The sequence below is a fragment of the Pseudoliparis swirei genome, chromosome 15, assembly GCF_029220125.1.
Source record: "Pseudoliparis swirei isolate HS2019 ecotype Mariana Trench chromosome 15, NWPU_hadal_v1, whole genome shotgun sequence".
Lineage (NCBI taxonomy): Eukaryota > Metazoa > Chordata > Actinopteri > Perciformes > Liparidae > Pseudoliparis > Pseudoliparis swirei.
The window spans coordinates 2,954,154-2,971,483 of record NC_079402.1 but is presented as its reverse complement, the minus strand read 5'-3'; the positions used below and the strand labels follow the sequence as shown (position 1 = coordinate 2,971,483).

Here is a 17,330-nt window from a genome sequence, read left to right as displayed (position 1 = left end):
ACCATAGTAAACAAGGGAGTAAAGATAAGAGGTGACAGAAATGTTGCAAAATGCTTTTGAAATGAGAACAAAACTTAGATGTACTAATACAAATGAAAACAATGATTACATATGAAGGCATAATAAAGTCCAAATCATTCTGAATAAGGTCCCATCGCAGTTCCAAAGTATAGCAGATTGACTCATTTTTGTAAAAGAGTTGCAGCCCTTAGTCCGACAAGTTTTCAAAGACTAGAATATACTGAAAATATATAATTAATGCATCAGATCATGATATCTCCCTTTTTCTTTTTTCTTTTCTTTCGTTTGTCTTAGTTACGGTCGGACACTGGCTTTTGTCATATTCGAGTATCGTTGAGTGTCCGTGAGCTAAACAATGGCAATAGCGATCGCGCCGTGCTCAGCTGCTGCCGCTGTGCAGCCGCGCGCTGCTTCTGGAGACAGACAGACCTGGAGGAGCTGGAGAGCTGGAGAAGGGCAGGCGGGCTGGGGTCAGCGAGAGCGGAGGGGCTAGCGACAAGCCCAAACCCTCGGTAGTTCGATCCCCTTGAGGAGGCGTCTTTCTTGGCGAATAAAGCGGATGAGCTCGGCGCGCTGGTAAATCGAGAGGATCTTCCGTGAGAGCAGCCGTGAAAGGGTGGCGAACATTGAACTGTTGGCCCGAGGGATGCGCCGGTACTATTTGCGAGAGAGTTCACGTTCGCCCATTTGGTTGTTGTACGTGCCGCCATCAGCTGACGCTGAGGAAGCTGTGGACACCATCCCTGGTCAGTGACCCCCAGTTCTGTGGTGTGAAGACTCTGGAGGCGACCACCAGGACTGTGAGACTGTGAGGTCTGAGGGCTGACTGGTGAGGGGACTTCTTTGAGTCAGCGGACTGGGATGTAACATGATGACCATGACCGCATCAGGACACAGCAAGACACCATCATCCCATCCATCGCCTTCTGTGGACTGCGACACTGCACATCCCATCGACGGGGACCTGGCTGCCCCAACAACATGCCCTGGATCCCGTTTGGACCTGGGGTCTTTGACTGAGAGCTGAGAAGGTCTGGAGACGCAACCTAAAGGTGAGCTGCGGAAAGCCAGGCAGAAAACAGGAGAGGAGAGGACAACTCACCAGACTCACAACGGACTAAACCAAGGAAGTTTGGACTGGGATGAAGCACTGGGCTGGGTGGGAGGGGGGGCTGGAGACAGGGGCAGGAGACAGGGAGACAGGCTGAACTGTTTCATGCTAGCCTGAACTTCTCCTCTCCTCTTCTCTACACACAGCCCCCTCGTCCCCTCCCCTCCTCCTCCCTCCCCCCCTGCTGGCCCCCAGGGAGCTAAAGCTGCTAAGAGGCCCCCTCCTCCCCCCCTCCTTCTCCCCCTCTGACCCTCGGCAGCTGGCCAGGTGGAGACACTACACCAGCTGCCAAGGCTGAAGGTCCTGATGGCATCCCTCTGTCGGGCCTCTACCCACCCCCAGCCCCTGGGTGTCCTGCAGCTGCCTCTTCTCCTCTCAGCCAGCCTGGGAGAGGAGGCTGGGGAGAGAGTAGGTGGTGCCTGTCCCCTTGTCCCAAGAAGTCCTCACCCAGTACCAACCACACTACCGACGCCAGGCGACCACCTCACCTGAAGGTGCATGGTGCTGAAGAGGGCTGTCCCGGCCCCTTGGCCCAACCTCCTCCCAATGGTCGTCGTTGGACCTGACCCTCTGCAATTGCTGGGCCTCATGTGGTGTGGACGGCGCCATCATCATCCTGCTGCCTGTGCTCACCACCACCGTGATGGAACCGGTGTCTGTGTGAGAGTCACTGACTTCTTCTTGGTGGTCCACTGTGCATCCAGCACCTGTTGCTGACTAGCTCCTGTGTGTGGGTGTGTGGTCCGCCCTCTCCATCCCCTGGATCACTCCCTCACAGGCAGACCAGGGCAGTGTCAAGTGTGGAGGGCGTGTGCTGTCTGGAGTGGTTGGTCCCAGTGATGCACCCGAGGAATGTCCTCTGTCTCCTTCCTCTTCACCCTGTACACAGTCACACCCAGTCATGCATGAGGTCTACCATCTGCATTCTGATGATGATGCGGTAGGAGTGGTGGAGTGAGGAGGTGGAAGGGGAGGAGGAGGTGCAGGCAGTGGTGGTGACTTTGATAAAGAACCACCTGCGGCTGGACCTGCGGGAAGAGCAGGGCAGGTGAGAGAGAGGTGGAAGTGGGCTCTCGGAGACACCTCGCACCTCTGGTGGAAGTGGAGATGTGTACCTGGGATGGCATGAGTGGTACAGTACAGTGAGTAGGCCACAACTGGAGGCCTACAAGAACGACATGACGCAAAGAGGAGCTCTGGGCTCTTTTATGAAAAACTCTTTTTCCTGAAAGCGTGAGAAGAGGGAGAGTTATTCTATGCTGGAGTTGCCACCAGTGTGGGTTTGCGCCAGTGTTGTCTGCTGGGGGCAGCGCCGGGTGGCCGGTGTGCAGGCTTACTAAACGTGTCTGCTGGCTGGCTCCATCGCCGGCTGGCAGCTGGCTGGAGCAGCTGGAACACCTGGAACAGGGAAGGAGAAACTTGAAACCATTGTCCACATTGGACAACCCTCTCCACGGACCACCACCACTACAGGGACAGATACTCTTTTCTTTCTTCTCACGCTCCGCTGCCACACTGAGACACAGAGGAGGACAAGGAGGCTACAGACTGGCTGTGAGCTGGCTCTACCTTCGTTCTCTGCAGAGATCACCTACCTTCTTATATATTTTGTTTTTTTTTTTTTTTTAGGGTTTTTTTTTTTTTTTTTATGTTTTGCTTGCTGCTACTGACAAAATTTCCCCCCTTGGGATTAATAAAGTATATTTCTATTCTATTCTATTCTTAATAATGAGCTGCCAGGTATATACTGCTGCCATCTCTACTGTGCTTTGTATGAGGGCTGGGCAAAGATCAACATAGAAAGCACAATTGCATAATAATGTTGAGGTCAGACGTGCAACGACCCGAGAGTACATCATTGTTCTCGGGCCAGCACTGTGACCTCATTCTGCACACGGAGGGAGCTGTGTGGATAAGACTGGGTATACAAACAGAACATGGATGGCACCGGTTGAGACTGACACAACCTCACTTCCCTCAGTCAACACATGGTTCGTCATGAGCTTAGTCAGCCAATCATAACAGGAGTAGCCTTTTTAATAGGGACACAAAATAATCAGAAAACAACAAAAAAAGGTTGGTTTGTCTTTTATGCATGGCAGACCCCTCTGAGACAACTGTGTTGGCTACATTTATGTTGTTTTGATCTTAATTTGGTTTATGCATTTTTTTTTTCTCCCAGAATTGTTTATGTACTTGCATTTAGTCTGAGGGAGAGGTACCACAAGTCCTGCACAACACACTGCAGTAGATCGCTGGAGATCCTGGCAAACTCAGCACTTTACTTTACTCAACACTTTACTTTATTTTCCCCTTGTATATTTAGTTTTAGTATTAGTATTTCGTTTTTAGTATTTTGTTTTGTTTTTTATATTTATTTTCATTTATGCTCTGATGTGCACCACTGTGGGACGAATAAAGGAATATCATATCATATCATATCATAGATAAGTGCTAGCCAAAACAAGTACAATATAATGTATGCTGTGGTATACAGTTGCAAATAAACCATAAATGTTTACTAATTGATGTGTACGGTCCCATGAAAATGAAATGAAAACAATTTGAGTGGGGTGATTATAGCTTTTGTACCCTGAGCAAGACCTTACAGGCAACGCCTGCTAGGCTATCTAAATACTAATTATGGCTCTTCCAGCAGTCTGGCTTACCTCAGACATGTATTAGTATATAATTGAACAGGTTGTACGTTGCTTTATATTACAAAGTAGACTGTAAATGATCCTGGCAGGCTGAATTAGGGGAACGATATATGATACAGTCAGGGACGTCTGCTTAAGTAAACACGGAAGTGGAGGCCCTCGTTTCATCCTATCAGAAAGAAGGCGTACATTCAAAGCGTCGTGTCATTGGGTTAAAGTTTGTTCCCCGCCTCCTCTCGTCGTCGGCATACATAATAACAACCGGAATCGGGGCTAGCATGTGGAGACAGCCCTGCTGAACCGCAAGCAGCTCGTTTTTCCGACACACGTGAAGCGGTCCCGGTTGTTGAACACTTCGTTCCGTTGCCAAGGAAACTGAGAGACTAAACTCGACCGAGCAGAATCATGTCAGCCGACGGTGTGTTCAGGACCCGCTCTCTCGGCGTAGCCGCCGAGGGTCTTCCGGACCAGTACGCCGACGGCAAAGCGGCGAAGGTCTGGGAGCTGTACATCGGAGACACGCAGAGCCGGACCCAGGAGTACAAGAGCTGGGTGCTGTCTCTGCTGAGGGAGCGAGGGGTGCGCAAAGTGCTGGATGTAGCCTGCGGAACAGGGTAATGTCAGGCAGACGCCAGAGGGCTTTAAATCCGAGCTGACGTGAATGTCTCGCCAAACTGCATTGCACACGTGTTCAATTAGACGAATCCCCTTGAATATCAGCAATAATAACACATTCAGGCCAAACCATTATGCATTTTATATATCTGCACAGCCCAGTGTTTAATTCGGCATTAGTTGTATACATCGAGTCTCTGTTATTTTAATATTATAGTTATAATGGTGTGTAGCAACTGTCGTGTAACTGTCGGGAGATCAGACCCGGCCAAACCGGAAGGGACAAAGCATCTCCAATACCAAAACACACGAGTCTGTTACGGTAGTAAAATAAGGGATGCATTGAGACGTTTACGTTTCAAAAGATGTGCCGGTTAAAATATTTAAGTGTATGCCGAATTGAAGAAAGCACCCAAAGGTGCACTGGCTGTGCACATACTGAGTTTAGTGACGTGGTGATCAAAATTGGGCTTGTTATAGTCACCCTCCACTTTCCTGACTGGGTGTGACCGTAAAGCTCAATAGCATCTACCTTTGTAAGATGTGATTAATGCCAGTGTTTTTTTTATTTCAGTTTTTTTTGAAATAAACTATATTGGTATTTTTTTGTTTATTTTAACTTTCTGGTACTTGTAACAGAACAATCAAATAATATTTAATCCTGCATTAAATATTTATTTTTAGGTTTGGATAATATATCATGTACCAAATATTCCCATTTTGTTCAACAATAAATAAGATGTTTTATCTTTATAAATAATCAAGTTAGTTTGACTGTCCTGGAATTTCCACCAGGCAAAACTCTGGACACAACCCTGATTAGGTAACAGCGTAATGAATGAAAGTGCAGAGTTGCACCTGCCACAGTGGCAGTTCCTGCCCGTGGCAGCAGTCTGGAGCGGGGACCCCCAGTGCAGGTTGTTTGTTAAAGGGGCTTTTATGGTTTAACTTGTCTTACAGGGCCAAAACAAAAGCATCACGTCAGAGGTCCTTGTCCAGTTTACATTCACACCCACGTTATCCACATCTGAGACACAGGCTAATCAACATGGTAAGTGTGTGTGTGAGAAATCAGATGATGGTGTTAGTGGCTGATAAACTGGTTCTGGGTTGCTGTGTGGATTTTTGACTGGTTCCATGCAGTCTGTTTACCTGTGCTGATAATGTATCTGCCCTGGCACAACAGCAAGGCCATCGGCTGTACTCAGACAAGAGAGCAACATCCTTGAACCTGTCCACGAAGCCTCCCAAAATGGCTTTTCTGTCCACCTGATACAATATGTTCATATATATAGTCATTTTTTGGGCATGTACAATAACATTGTACATTACGCAAGCATCCATTCAGTGATCTGTCAGTTAAGTTGAGCCGTCTGCAGAATGGGCTTTAATCGCCTAAAAGCAATAATTATAACCACTTCCATAAGACGAATAAATATTACACGGTTCAATAATGTTAATCATAACATCTTTCACTCTTGGTTGACACCACAATCATTTGCATCCATCCCAAAAAATAGACATTGAAAAACGTAATATCTCTCACATGGATGCTGGGGATCTGATATGGAGAGAATGAGCACGCACACACACACACACACACACACTTAAAACCCCTTTCTGTAGTAGAAGTGTGTGTGGGGTGCCTGAACATCCCAGTTGAATGAGGTCACACATGGCCTCCCTATTTTGGGCTGTCTAAATGTGCCTGTGATGCAAGGCTCCCTGTTGTTCTGCCATCAGAGTTAGTGGGGATCCATTCAAGAAAATAAGCTTTCTGTCAATGACATCATCATCCTAATTATTTCCTTGATCAGAACCGTAGAGCTTTTTTGTGGGGGGAATGACAAGTGAACCAAGCTTGTTTAAAAAAACAAATCTAAAAGACAAATCCTTTAAAAAATTTTTTAAAAAGGAACATGATTTAACTCTAGCTAAAATATATAATAATGATAATAATATATAGTTGCACTCTGCATTCTTAGTGTGTGTTTGCGTGGTCGCTCTGTATACAGTGTTATTAAAATGTAATTATGTGCTGTTGCATGTTGTTATTGCCCATTAATCATTTACCCTGAATATTAACTCACGACTAGTAACTATTTGGAAATATAAGTAAGCGCACTAGAAACTTTAGTGTATGTCAATATTACAATGTATATGTTGATGACATGCAGTTATAAATGGAGGAGTTTGAGTTGAAGGTGACAATTTCACAGGTATTTCTTCAGAAACTCCATAAAGTCAATAAAATCCAAACTGCTGAGCATTTCAAAGTTGTTATTGGCCGCCATTTTCACACTGAACTTGTATTGTGTCTCATTTTGCAGAGTTGACTCCATCATGCTGGTGGAGGAGGGCTTTAATATGGTGAGCGTGGACGCCAGCGACAAAATGCTCAAGTACGCACTGAAGTCGAGATGGGTGAGAAGAAAAGAACCGGCTTTCGACCAGTGGGGTACGCCATCGTTCTTTTTTGGGGATAATATTGTCATGTCTGAATTTGTTCAACTCACTTACCGGGAACTTAAACCAGTGTCTTTGTAGAATAACTATTATAGATCATGTTGAATCAAGTCACTGCAGTGTGTTAGTGTCCACTAGGTGGCGTCCTGCTGTTTTTCCTCTCCATGTGTGTGTGTTGTGTTGACCCTCTTGTTCTTATCCTCAGTGATCGAAGAGGCCAACTGGTTGACGCTATCAGAGGATATTCAGAAACCAGGGCCGGGCTTCGATGCCGTTATCTGCCTCGGGAACTCATTTGCCCACTTACCCGACTTTAAAGGTACGTGAGAGGAGCAAGACTTTCTTTCTTCTTAAATTTGCTGGTTAACATTGAAGAAAAAGAAAAAAACCTTTCTCTGGATTCTTGATCAGAGTGCGAACCATATATATATATATATATATATATATATTAGGGCTGTCAGCGTTAACGCGTTAATCTATGCGATTAATTTGGCCGCGATTAACGCACTAAAATATTTTAACGCAATTAACGCAACTTTGTTTACTTCCGGTGTCGTTGAAGTTGTTGCACTCCTGTGAGTGTCAAGCCGCGGCAGTCCGCCTCCTTCCTCCCGTCTGCTCCTCCATATTCACAGAGAAGCAGAGGGCGACGTGTCGGTGCCGCGGGGCGGAAGGTGCAGGGGACTTTTTTTTTTGCTCCGCTCGATGCGCGCGCAGACACGCCGGCATGGAGCTCTGCGGCGCGCGGGACGGAGAGCCGAGAAGAGTGACCGACACGTGGAGACAGAATGACATGCTGCTGTAGAGACGACCAGCAACAGACGTTTAGTTTAATAAAAGAACAAAGACGTCTTTAAGGAAATAACCGTACATTACTTCTGCTGTAATCTGGCGCGATAGAGAACATTACAGGGGGGCGGGGCCTCACCCTGATAGAATGGTGGGGGAAACACTGGGATGTGTCACATGCAAAAGACTTTAAAAGGTGAATTTAAATTTTTTTTTTAAATCGAGAAATTGAGCCCAGACTCCAGAGGGTTAACGTGACATATTGGTCAGTTTACCAAGGCCACTGGTTCTGCTGCTGTTCAATGTTAAAGATGACAGGACCAATGTGTCTCAATATACTTCTTTTTTTTTACTAATCTGATGTTTCACTGAAGAAACAACGATATTAAATACCTCGCTGGCACTTTATATGTAGGAGCCTCTTTGAAAACAAGAAGTTTTGTCTTTAAAAAAGAATACAATTAAACAAGTGTCTAAAATACACGCTGCCTGAAGTGATTACTCGATCATTTAGAAGATTTAGTCTTTAGAAGAAAAAAAAACTTTTAATCGCGATTAATGAATTTCAAAATGTGCGATTAATTAGTTACTTTTTTTTAATCGATTGACAGCCCTAATATATATATATATATGGGATTCATTGCAGACTTTCTCCAACCCAACTAAAGGATGCTGGTGATTCACTAATAACAAGACGCCATCATAATCTCTTATTCTAACAATTTAATTGAGGATCGTTCCGTTGATGGTGCACGTTCATGTTGTCGCTCTCAGGGGACCAGAGTGACCAAAAGTTGGCCCTTCAGAATATTGCCAGTATGGTCCGACCAGGAGGGATCCTCATCATCGACCACCGGAACTACGACTTCATCCTGGAGACCGGCCGGGCACCGCAGGGCAAAAACATCTACTACAAGGTACTGAACTGAAGCACATGGACTGGAACATGTTGTAACCCATCCCACCGTCGTGCCCTGAATGCAGCAGCTGAGGAGCACAGCTGGTGCTTCTGGATGCTGTCACAACTATCTTTCAGGATTCTGGTGATCACTTTTATAACAGTGCAGGGGCCACAATTCTGTCTTTGGTCAAATTCTCCCGACAAGCAGGCTGCGCTCATTGGTGGGAAGCCAGAGTGGGATCAGTCCTTTGTGTTTCAAAGAAATCATCCGAGTCTGGACCGAGAGGAAACCCTGCTGCCCTGAAGGATGAAGTCCAAATGGAAGTAACAAAAACCGTCAAAGAGAGAATCTCCAGAGAGCTCCATGTTCTGCTGCTGGAGTTCATCATGTAGGATTTATATAACTCACCTGTTAAAATATATTTAGGCTGAACATTTAGAATTGTATATATATACAGTATATATACATGTATATAGTATACATGTGTGTATACATATATGTATGTATATATATATATATATATATATATGTGTGTATATATATATATATGTGTGTGTATGTATATACATATGTCTATGTGTGTTTATATTTGTGTATGTATATATATATATGTGTGTGTGTGTATATATGTGTATATATATATACAAATGTCTATATATATGTATGTGTGTATATATATGTGAATGTATGTGTGTGTATATATATAATGTGTATATATATATATGTGTATATATATATACATCTATATATATAAAGTGTATGAAGCTGTTAAATGAACAGAGGGTTTCTGGAATGATTTCCCATGAAAAGTGAACTGCAGACTTGTAAGAGACGACTTAAAGAAGAACAAAGCAGAAGAACAAAGGCCCTCCTGTTGGACAGACAGCATTACTGATGAATGGTTAAGGGGGGGGGGGTACTTTGACAAATAAGTTTGGTGTGTTCTACAGTTATGTGTGGCATCTACCTTGTAGCTAAAGTGCACATTTAAAAAATGTAAATTCAGCACCTAATTAATTAACTCATCTTATTGGTCAAAGTGGAAAGATGAAGACATAACAGCAGTTGCAACGAGGCATGATTTATTTATTTTCCACAAAACAAGTTCCATATTCTTTAATCTAGCGAGAGTAAGAAGCAACCAGCTGGGAGGCCTAAACAGAAACGCTGAGTCAACAGTTGCGTGCGAGAGTAAAATCCACTTGTGATACCTCAGTAATCCCAGAGTCTGCTCTCATGGTCCAGCCTGCTCACAGCAGGAAGAGTGTGAGGAGTGTGTCGGGGCCTCGTACTAAACCTGGTGTCATGACCGTGTGTGTTGCAGAGCGATCTACCTCAGGACATCTCCACGTCGGTGCTGTGGCTCGACAATAAGCCGCACATGATCACTTTGGACTACACCATCCACGTGCCGAAGGCCGCCATCCAAGACATTCCTGAAGTCAGGTAGAGCGACGCTCACGAGACACTGGTCGCAGCGCACGACGTGCAAGCGTCTTTGTGTATTCAGAAAATGTAAAATACTGCAACCGGCTCATACGCGTATATATTGCGAGGGCGTGTCGGGAAACCACGACGTGGCAGCATATGTCATGAACACAGAATATCAAATGTTTTGAGTTCACTGATGTGTCTTGAAAAGGCAATTGAGCAACTAATATTCAATCAGCTCTAGGGGCGGTGCAAACACTGTGCCAGGGGCGGGGCTAATATTGTGTCAGGGGCGGCGCTAATACTGTGCCGGGGGCGGGGCTAAATCAGCTCCTGGACTTCTCTGCTCCAATAGACAGTGCTTGCGTAAACTATACCTGCCGGAAGATGGAAAAAAAGTCAGAAAGTCATGACACAGTTTCTCACAAGTGTTTATTGTTAATATAAAATAGATTCAGAGAGGGGCAGTAAGTTTATTCATATTGCAAATTGAAATGTTGAACTGTAATCATTTCATCACTGGCAGTTAATTTCAGATTACTGTGATTCCTATTTCACCTCATCCAGAGCGCATCATGTTTCCATCGTGTTGTAAAGCCTCCATAATCAGTAAATGGACGATGTAGTTTTTTTTATATTTTACACGTGAACCGATCGGCTTAAGCATTATGCCCTGCAACTGTATATGGAGTTAATTAATCACAAGCGAGGAATTTTTTTGGCGGAAGGTGCAACATTGGGACACACAAACAACAAACACACACAACAAACAAGACAACAAATAAACAAAAAGTGTTTGGGTGTATGGGAAAAGTGGTGTGTTTTTAAGTGGTGGTGTATGTTACAAGTGTATGGGTTGTGTTTTGTGTTAAAGTGTTTGTGCATGTAAATAAAGTGGCATGTGTGTGGAGCAGTGTAAAGTGCATGTTAAATGGTAAAAAGTGGGAGAGGCAAAGGGAGGGTGAGGAGGAGAGAGAAGGAGGGAGGAGAGGAGGAGGAGAGGAAGAGAAGGAGGAGAGAAGAGGAGAGGGAGAGAAGAGGGAAGAGGGGTGACAGAAGGTCAGTCCGGTGTCAGTGATGGGTTCCACTGATGAGCCCGAAAAAACGGGAAAAACGGAAAAAACACACTGTGGTGGTCTTTGTCTGATGGACACAGTGCCCTCTCCAGAGGAGGAGCCGCTCCAGGGGGAGAGGGGGGGGAGGAGAGTCGAACTGGGAGGGTCAGGCCAGCTTCCAGTGACCTGGAAGTGAACAGGGAGTGGGGGTGACAGATAGATAAGACCCTCCCGATGTGGCGGATGATGCTCTGCAGCCTGCAATGTGTCTTGGCTGGGCTGCTGGGTGCCAGGTGGTGATGCAGATGCAGGAGATGGATGAGGGCACGATGATAGAGCAAATTGTATCATTCTTCCTGGTGGGTTCATTTTCCTCAGCTGCCTCAGGAAGAAGAACATCTGCTGGGCCTTCTTGGTGATGGGCGATGTTCAGCTCCCACTTCGGGTCCTTCATGGATGGAGCCCAGGAAGCGGAAGGACTCCACAGCGTCGACGGGGGAGTCACACAGGATGCCTTAACTTTTATCATTCAATTCCTCAAAGGACGGACTTCAGGCGTTCTCCTCTCACCTTTTCACTCTGCAGTTTTGTCTGAACATTGTAGCATTTGATATTTTCTTATATAAAGCTCTTGTAACGTTGTTTTTCTGAACCTCTTCACATTCGAGGTCAATTCTCAACCTTTCTAACCTGCTTTGTCCTCCCCAGTAAATTCCGGTTGTCCTACTACCCTCACTGTCTGGAGAGCTTCACGGGGTTACTGAAGGGCGCCTTCAACGGCCACATGGAGCACAGCGTCTACGGCGACTTCAAGACGTACGTCCCCGGCCAATCTCAGGTGCCGTGCTACTTCATCCACCTCTGTAAAAAAACAGCCTAGGAGCCGCGCCGGCCCGCCAGCGCACACACACACATGGCTTTGAACAAATGTTTAATCTTAGAGCTTTGAACAAAATACAAATATCTTGATTATAAGAACACGTCTTAACAGTGATTTATTTATTTTTTCCTCCCTGTAATTTATACTTCTGCAAAAATGTAAAACTACGAGAAACAATTGGTTGAGTCTGATCTCTGTTGACTCAAATAGTTACCGTCTAAATGAAATAGTTCATGTCGCCCGGAGGCGTGTTATATGTTTCGGGCGGAAGGAAATCCTTTGTCACATCAGGTCACAGGACTGTCTCCTGATTGGCCGCGGGGTAAACTCACTGTGGTTCTTCTATTGGACAACTGTGGTGGTTCTGTTGGACCTCTGTGGTGCGGTCTACCTTGTTTCCGCCTCCCGCCTCTCTAACCTGTGAAGCCGTGAGATGCTGCTGTTCACTCGAGATATTTCCTCATGATGGAACACTTGGTATTAATCGGTGTCATGTACAAAGTGATAAGATATATTCTTAGACGATTGTATTTTTTTAAGTTTACAACAAAGGTCTTAAAAGATAAAGCAGCTGTGTCTTGTAGGGTAGTCGTTTTCTTTTGCTTGTGTTTTCGAGCTGGAAATGGCAAATCAAACGGATCTGAAGGCCGACTGCCTTTCTTTAAGTTCAGGCACATCTGGCACAATTCATTACTTTTACAGGAGCCCCCCCCCCCTGTTCAAAAGTAGTCTTCCACAACATTGTGGACGTCACATAAAAGGCCTTGTTATGCTGTTTGGAGTGGAGCACAGTGTAGGTATCAACATCCTCCAGCTACAGAGCTAAATGACCTCTGACCTTGACCTCCTCTGAAGATAAACAGAGTGAACGGATTTCTGCTCAGGCTCTTGAGAGAACCACTTCTCATATTTAAATTGAATTTGCCTTCTTTTTTGTGCATTTAATTGAGGTTGTGTATAACAGTTGTTTAATTTCCTTAATGTTATGGTACAATGAACTTTAGTTTATTCAAGCTGAAAATAGACAATGTTTTGTCAATGATAAGCATTAGAGTCAAACATCATTAGTCCCATTTGAAGATTTATCCAAAACCAGAATCATAAAGTCAGTAACTTTAAGGTGAGTGTACTAAGTTGGTAAAATCAATGTAAGCAGTTGCATTACAGTAATAAAACGGGAAACACAAAGGGTCTTTTAAAATTGTTATCAACCAAAGATATTTGAAAAGTGTTATCTTCTGCTCAATCTGGGAAGGTTTTGTGTGAGTTTACTCGAATAACAAGGGGGACGTGATGGATAGAATAATTTATTTTCTGTATTCTTTCAGGTTAAAATATTTTTGCTTTGAAAACCAAATGTACAAACGAATGAGAAAGGAGCTCCGTGTGAACCAAATGTTACGGTGCAGCAGTAGTTTGTGATTTGAGATCAACGGCAGGTTCAGAAAGTGGTGATTCTGGCCAGATGTGTGAGTGTTGCCTTGAAGTCCATGTAGAGATCAAAGTGTCTTATATGTTGAAATAAAAAAGTGCAAACATTTTGTAATGAAGACTATTGGAATTATTTTGCATGAAATTAAAGACCATTTTTCAAATGATTAACCTTTTTTTTATTCTCAATGACATGTGTGTGAAATTATTAATACTAACTGAATTAGAAGATTGATCAGAATCAAGGTTTTATTTTAAAAATATCGGTGATCGCAGGAGCTGACTGACTACTGGATGAAGTAAAGATATGTGTACTTGTATATTTATAATCTGTGAGAATTACACTGTGTTCAGTATCAAAGCAACTGATACAAGTTGTACATTCTAGTCTTGATCATTTCTAGATATAATATAACACCAAGCTCCTATGCCTGCATACCGAGAAGGCATCAGCGGTTGACCTCGGATGTGCAGAATCCAGGCTGGACACCAGGGGGCGCTGTTGCATTACATGAAGCAGTGAAAGTCCCACAGATGAGGACCAAACTCCACGAGTGAACTTCCGCCTTCTGTCTTTCTGATTGTTCAAATGTATCATGACACTAATGCCATTATTCAACTTCATCAAAACAAGTTTTTAATGTCAACTTTAATTTCAATCTGCTGTATTGTGATTGATAAACTCTTTGATCACCTGACCCGAGGCCTTCAAGTTTAGTGACCTTATTTTATTGTATTCGGTTTAAACCTATATGAAAAGAAACAAAACGTATATATATATTTATTTTTTCTTCCTAGATACTGTTTAATCACATTACAATCCAGAGTACAGTAGAAAGTCCTCTGCTCCGTCACAGTTTGACACGTCGTCGGTGCGTGACCTTTCCCGAGTGTCTGACCTCTAAACGTGAACTCGCTCGCCATCGGCCAGCTCGTCCTCCCCGGAGTGGAGCGCCTGCAGCTCGTCCCTCCTCGCGTCTCCGAGGTATGCGATCCGACTCTGCGGTGGACGGCCGTGCAAAAGGAGCCGATATACAAACCAGATGTGAGAGCCGTTTGCCAGATGTGGGCCGCTCCGCTCTGCTCTGCCTCGCTCCGGTTCCGGGGAAGTCAAAATGGTCAAACCGTGGCTGGCTCTACTGGGGAGGATCGCTTTCACGGTACGCCATTGGCCAAATCAAACACAAACAAAGAGGGCTGAGAGCGTCCTGATTGGCTGAAGAGAAGGAGATGAGTGTTTGTGATTAATATCGGTCCGACTGAAGAGCCGACTGAAGCACTACGATGAGGTAGTGACGCCACACCTTGTGTGTTCTTGTTTTTCCAGGTCTCGTCACTTTCACATCAAAATTCACCCGCCACATTTCGATTTCCTGGCGTTTGTCATCTTAAAAAGACAAACATGCTGATCTATCAATTCCAGAAATATACGTATACGTCGACTATTCTTAGCCTGAGTCGGGTTTCAACTGACCTGGAACCGGGCCCGCCAGAAGCCCTTCAAATTATGTATACTATAGAGAGAGAACAGTGAGAGAATAGGGATGTAAACATAGGCAGTTTGGTAACTTAACGACTTTACACGCCGATCTTTTGTCAATGTTCTGCCCACAGCGTAATTATTTTGTCGCTAAGGATGTTTCTTTCACATTATAGGAAAAACACTCTTTTTATTTCCTGCCGAAAAATTGAGACGAGTCGATCGATACATCTCGTGAACCATCAGTTTTCGTAAGGATTCAAATCATTAAAGTATTTATGCGTTCATTTTTGTTGTTGTTGTTGTCTGTGGATAAGGCCAGGCCAGCTGTTGGCTCTTGTTTCCAAGCCTTATGCTAAGCTAACATGCTACTTCAGAACCGGACATGAAAGCTGTATCGGGCTTATTAACGCTCCAGTCAAATTCACCAACCCAGCTTGAGCAGGAGTTCTATGAGATGAGAGAGAAAAAAATATCTGGAAGTCTTTGATTACTTCCTTAAAAAAGGACATTGGAGGTAAAAAACAATACTAGGTGAGAAACAGGAAATCAAAATCAAAGTGTTTTTGTCACCTGAACCACTCAACAGAGCAGCGAGGAGGCCTCCGCAGACACGCAAAGGAGGGGAAACTGTTGAAAGTGACAGTGGAAAAAGATGCAGCGAGAACCCAGAGGTGCTGAAAGAGAAAATGCAGAGGAGGGGAGGAAAGACATCACACAGTATCTCACTGGCTTCAGTTGCTTCCACTGGATGCTGCCAGATGAGGGTTTTCCAGATGTTGAAGGTAGGGGGGAGTAGAGTGAGGGGGTGTGGAGAAGAAAAACACGAAAATCCAGATTTGTATTTGTCTTCCTGAGTTTTCACGGGAATGCACACCCTTAAAGGTGAGGAGCGCTCTGATGGCCTCTCTTGTCCTCCAAGCACTCCATGTTTGTCCATGTGTGCACACAGAAGGCTGAGGAACAATAAAGCCCGAAGAGTGAAGGAAGCTTTCTGGCTGGAGGCCCGCGACGGGACAACGCGTCGCCTGTTTTGGGTCCTGAAACAAATAAACGAAAGAATTCCTCTCAGTTGCACAGCTCACACACACACACGCACATACACACACACACACGCACACACACACACGGGCATGCATGCAGGGGGAAAGAAATATGGAAATCAATACACAGGTGTATAAAGGCCCATCTCCAGTGTTCTCATGGTACATTGTGTTATTGCCTTAGAAGACTAACTGAGGGGTATAAAACCCTTTTTGTGAGCGCAGCTGAAAACAGTTATTCTGGTGAGAGAAGCTACACACACACACATACACACACGGGCGTGCATGCAGGGAGAAAGAAACATGGAAATCGATATGTATCTGGACGAGGAAAAAATAAATATTAATCTTCAGGATTTGAGAGCAGGCAGAGACACATTTATGAACACAGGACAAGTTTTGAGCTCCATCTTTTTTCTTCTCTTCTCCCCTTGATGTTTCTTTTCTTCTGATCTAAACGGGAACACACTGTATGCAGCGTGATGTTCAGGCAGCCGCTGAAAGGATGACTCTCCACGAGTATCTTTCAGTTCAGAAGTGGTCTAAGTAGAAGATGACGCACGTTGTAAACGTACACAGGTGCACACTTGCACCAGGTAATGTGTGTAGGAGAACTATAACTGGCAGAAAATGACATTTTCATGACATTTCGTGTCATTTTAGGGATATTTTATTACTTTAGATATGGATTTTATATATGACTTTACTCGTGAGTGACCAGCAACCATTAAAATAATGATAAATGATCATTTGTAATGTCTACTACTTTGGCGCCACTTAGGATCACATTGAGAGTACTTTACCAGACATCTGGCATCAGCGAATTCCCATAGGATTCAAAATGTCATATAAATAATAATAAAAATAATAACTTTATTTATACAGCACCTTTAAAAAGAAAGTTTACAAAGTGCTCTAGAGAGAATCAAGGCACAAAAATAGAATGGTAAGATACAAATAAAAATATAAAAAGAAAAAAGAAAGAAAGAATACAAAATTTAAAAGAAAATTATTTAAGAAAATAAAAAAACAGAGAGACTAAATTAGGGGAAACAAAGAACTGCATAAAAGGACAACATCACTTAAAAGCTGTTCTATACAGATGGGTTTTAAGAAGTGATTTCAACTTAAAGTTACTGATTCTGGAGCCTTATCCCTCCGGTAGGTCGTTCCAAAGTCAAGGGGCTCTAACGGCATAAGCACAAATAAATATTGTATACATTTGTTGTTTTTGTCAAATCTGGTCGTCTTTAACATGCAGCTTGTTAGCTATGGCTCAAATGTGCTTCTCCCTTCCGTCAGATGAGATCATAGAGACTGCTCCTTGGATGTAGAAGGCCACAGAGGTGAAAGGTACCAGGCTCTGCCAAGCGAGCACATCTTGAAATTCAGCTTCATTTACAACGGAAAAAAGTGCGTTAAGAATCATTCACGTGCAACTGAAAC

General features: G+C 44.1%; 1 protein-coding gene across 1 annotated transcript; it reads left to right on the top strand.

Annotated features, from left to right (window-relative positions):
• The first annotated feature begins 4,068 nt into the window (after positions 1–4,068).
• gnmt (glycine N-methyltransferase) lies at positions 4,069–13,532 on the top strand. The gene is made up of 6 exons (XM_056433400.1): positions 4,069–4,406; positions 6,738–6,865; positions 7,079–7,192; positions 8,437–8,579; positions 9,889–10,010; positions 11,759–13,532. Exons 1-6 carry the CDS (start codon positions 4,198–4,200, stop codon positions 11,928–11,930), a joined length of 888 nt encoding a protein of 295 aa, XP_056289375.1. The 5' UTR covers positions 4,069–4,197; the 3' UTR covers positions 11,931–13,532.
• The last annotated feature ends 3,798 nt before the right edge of the window (positions 13,533–17,330 follow it).

What these genes read in the sequence shown, in the direction of transcription:
- gnmt (XM_056433400.1), top strand. Translation starts at nt 4,198, where the DNA reads ATGTCAGCCGACGGTGTGTTCAGGACCCGCTCTCTCGGCGTAGCCGCC. An exon ending in ACCGGCTTTCGACCAGTGGG is followed by an intron (nt 6,866 to 7,078) that starts GTACGCCATCGT and finishes TCTTATCCTCAG; the next exon opens with TGATCGAAGAGGCCAACTGG. An exon ending in CAAGACATTCCTGAAGTCAG is followed by an intron (nt 10,011 to 11,758) that starts GTAGAGCGACGC and finishes TGTCCTCCCCAG; the next exon opens with TAAATTCCGGTTGTCCTACT.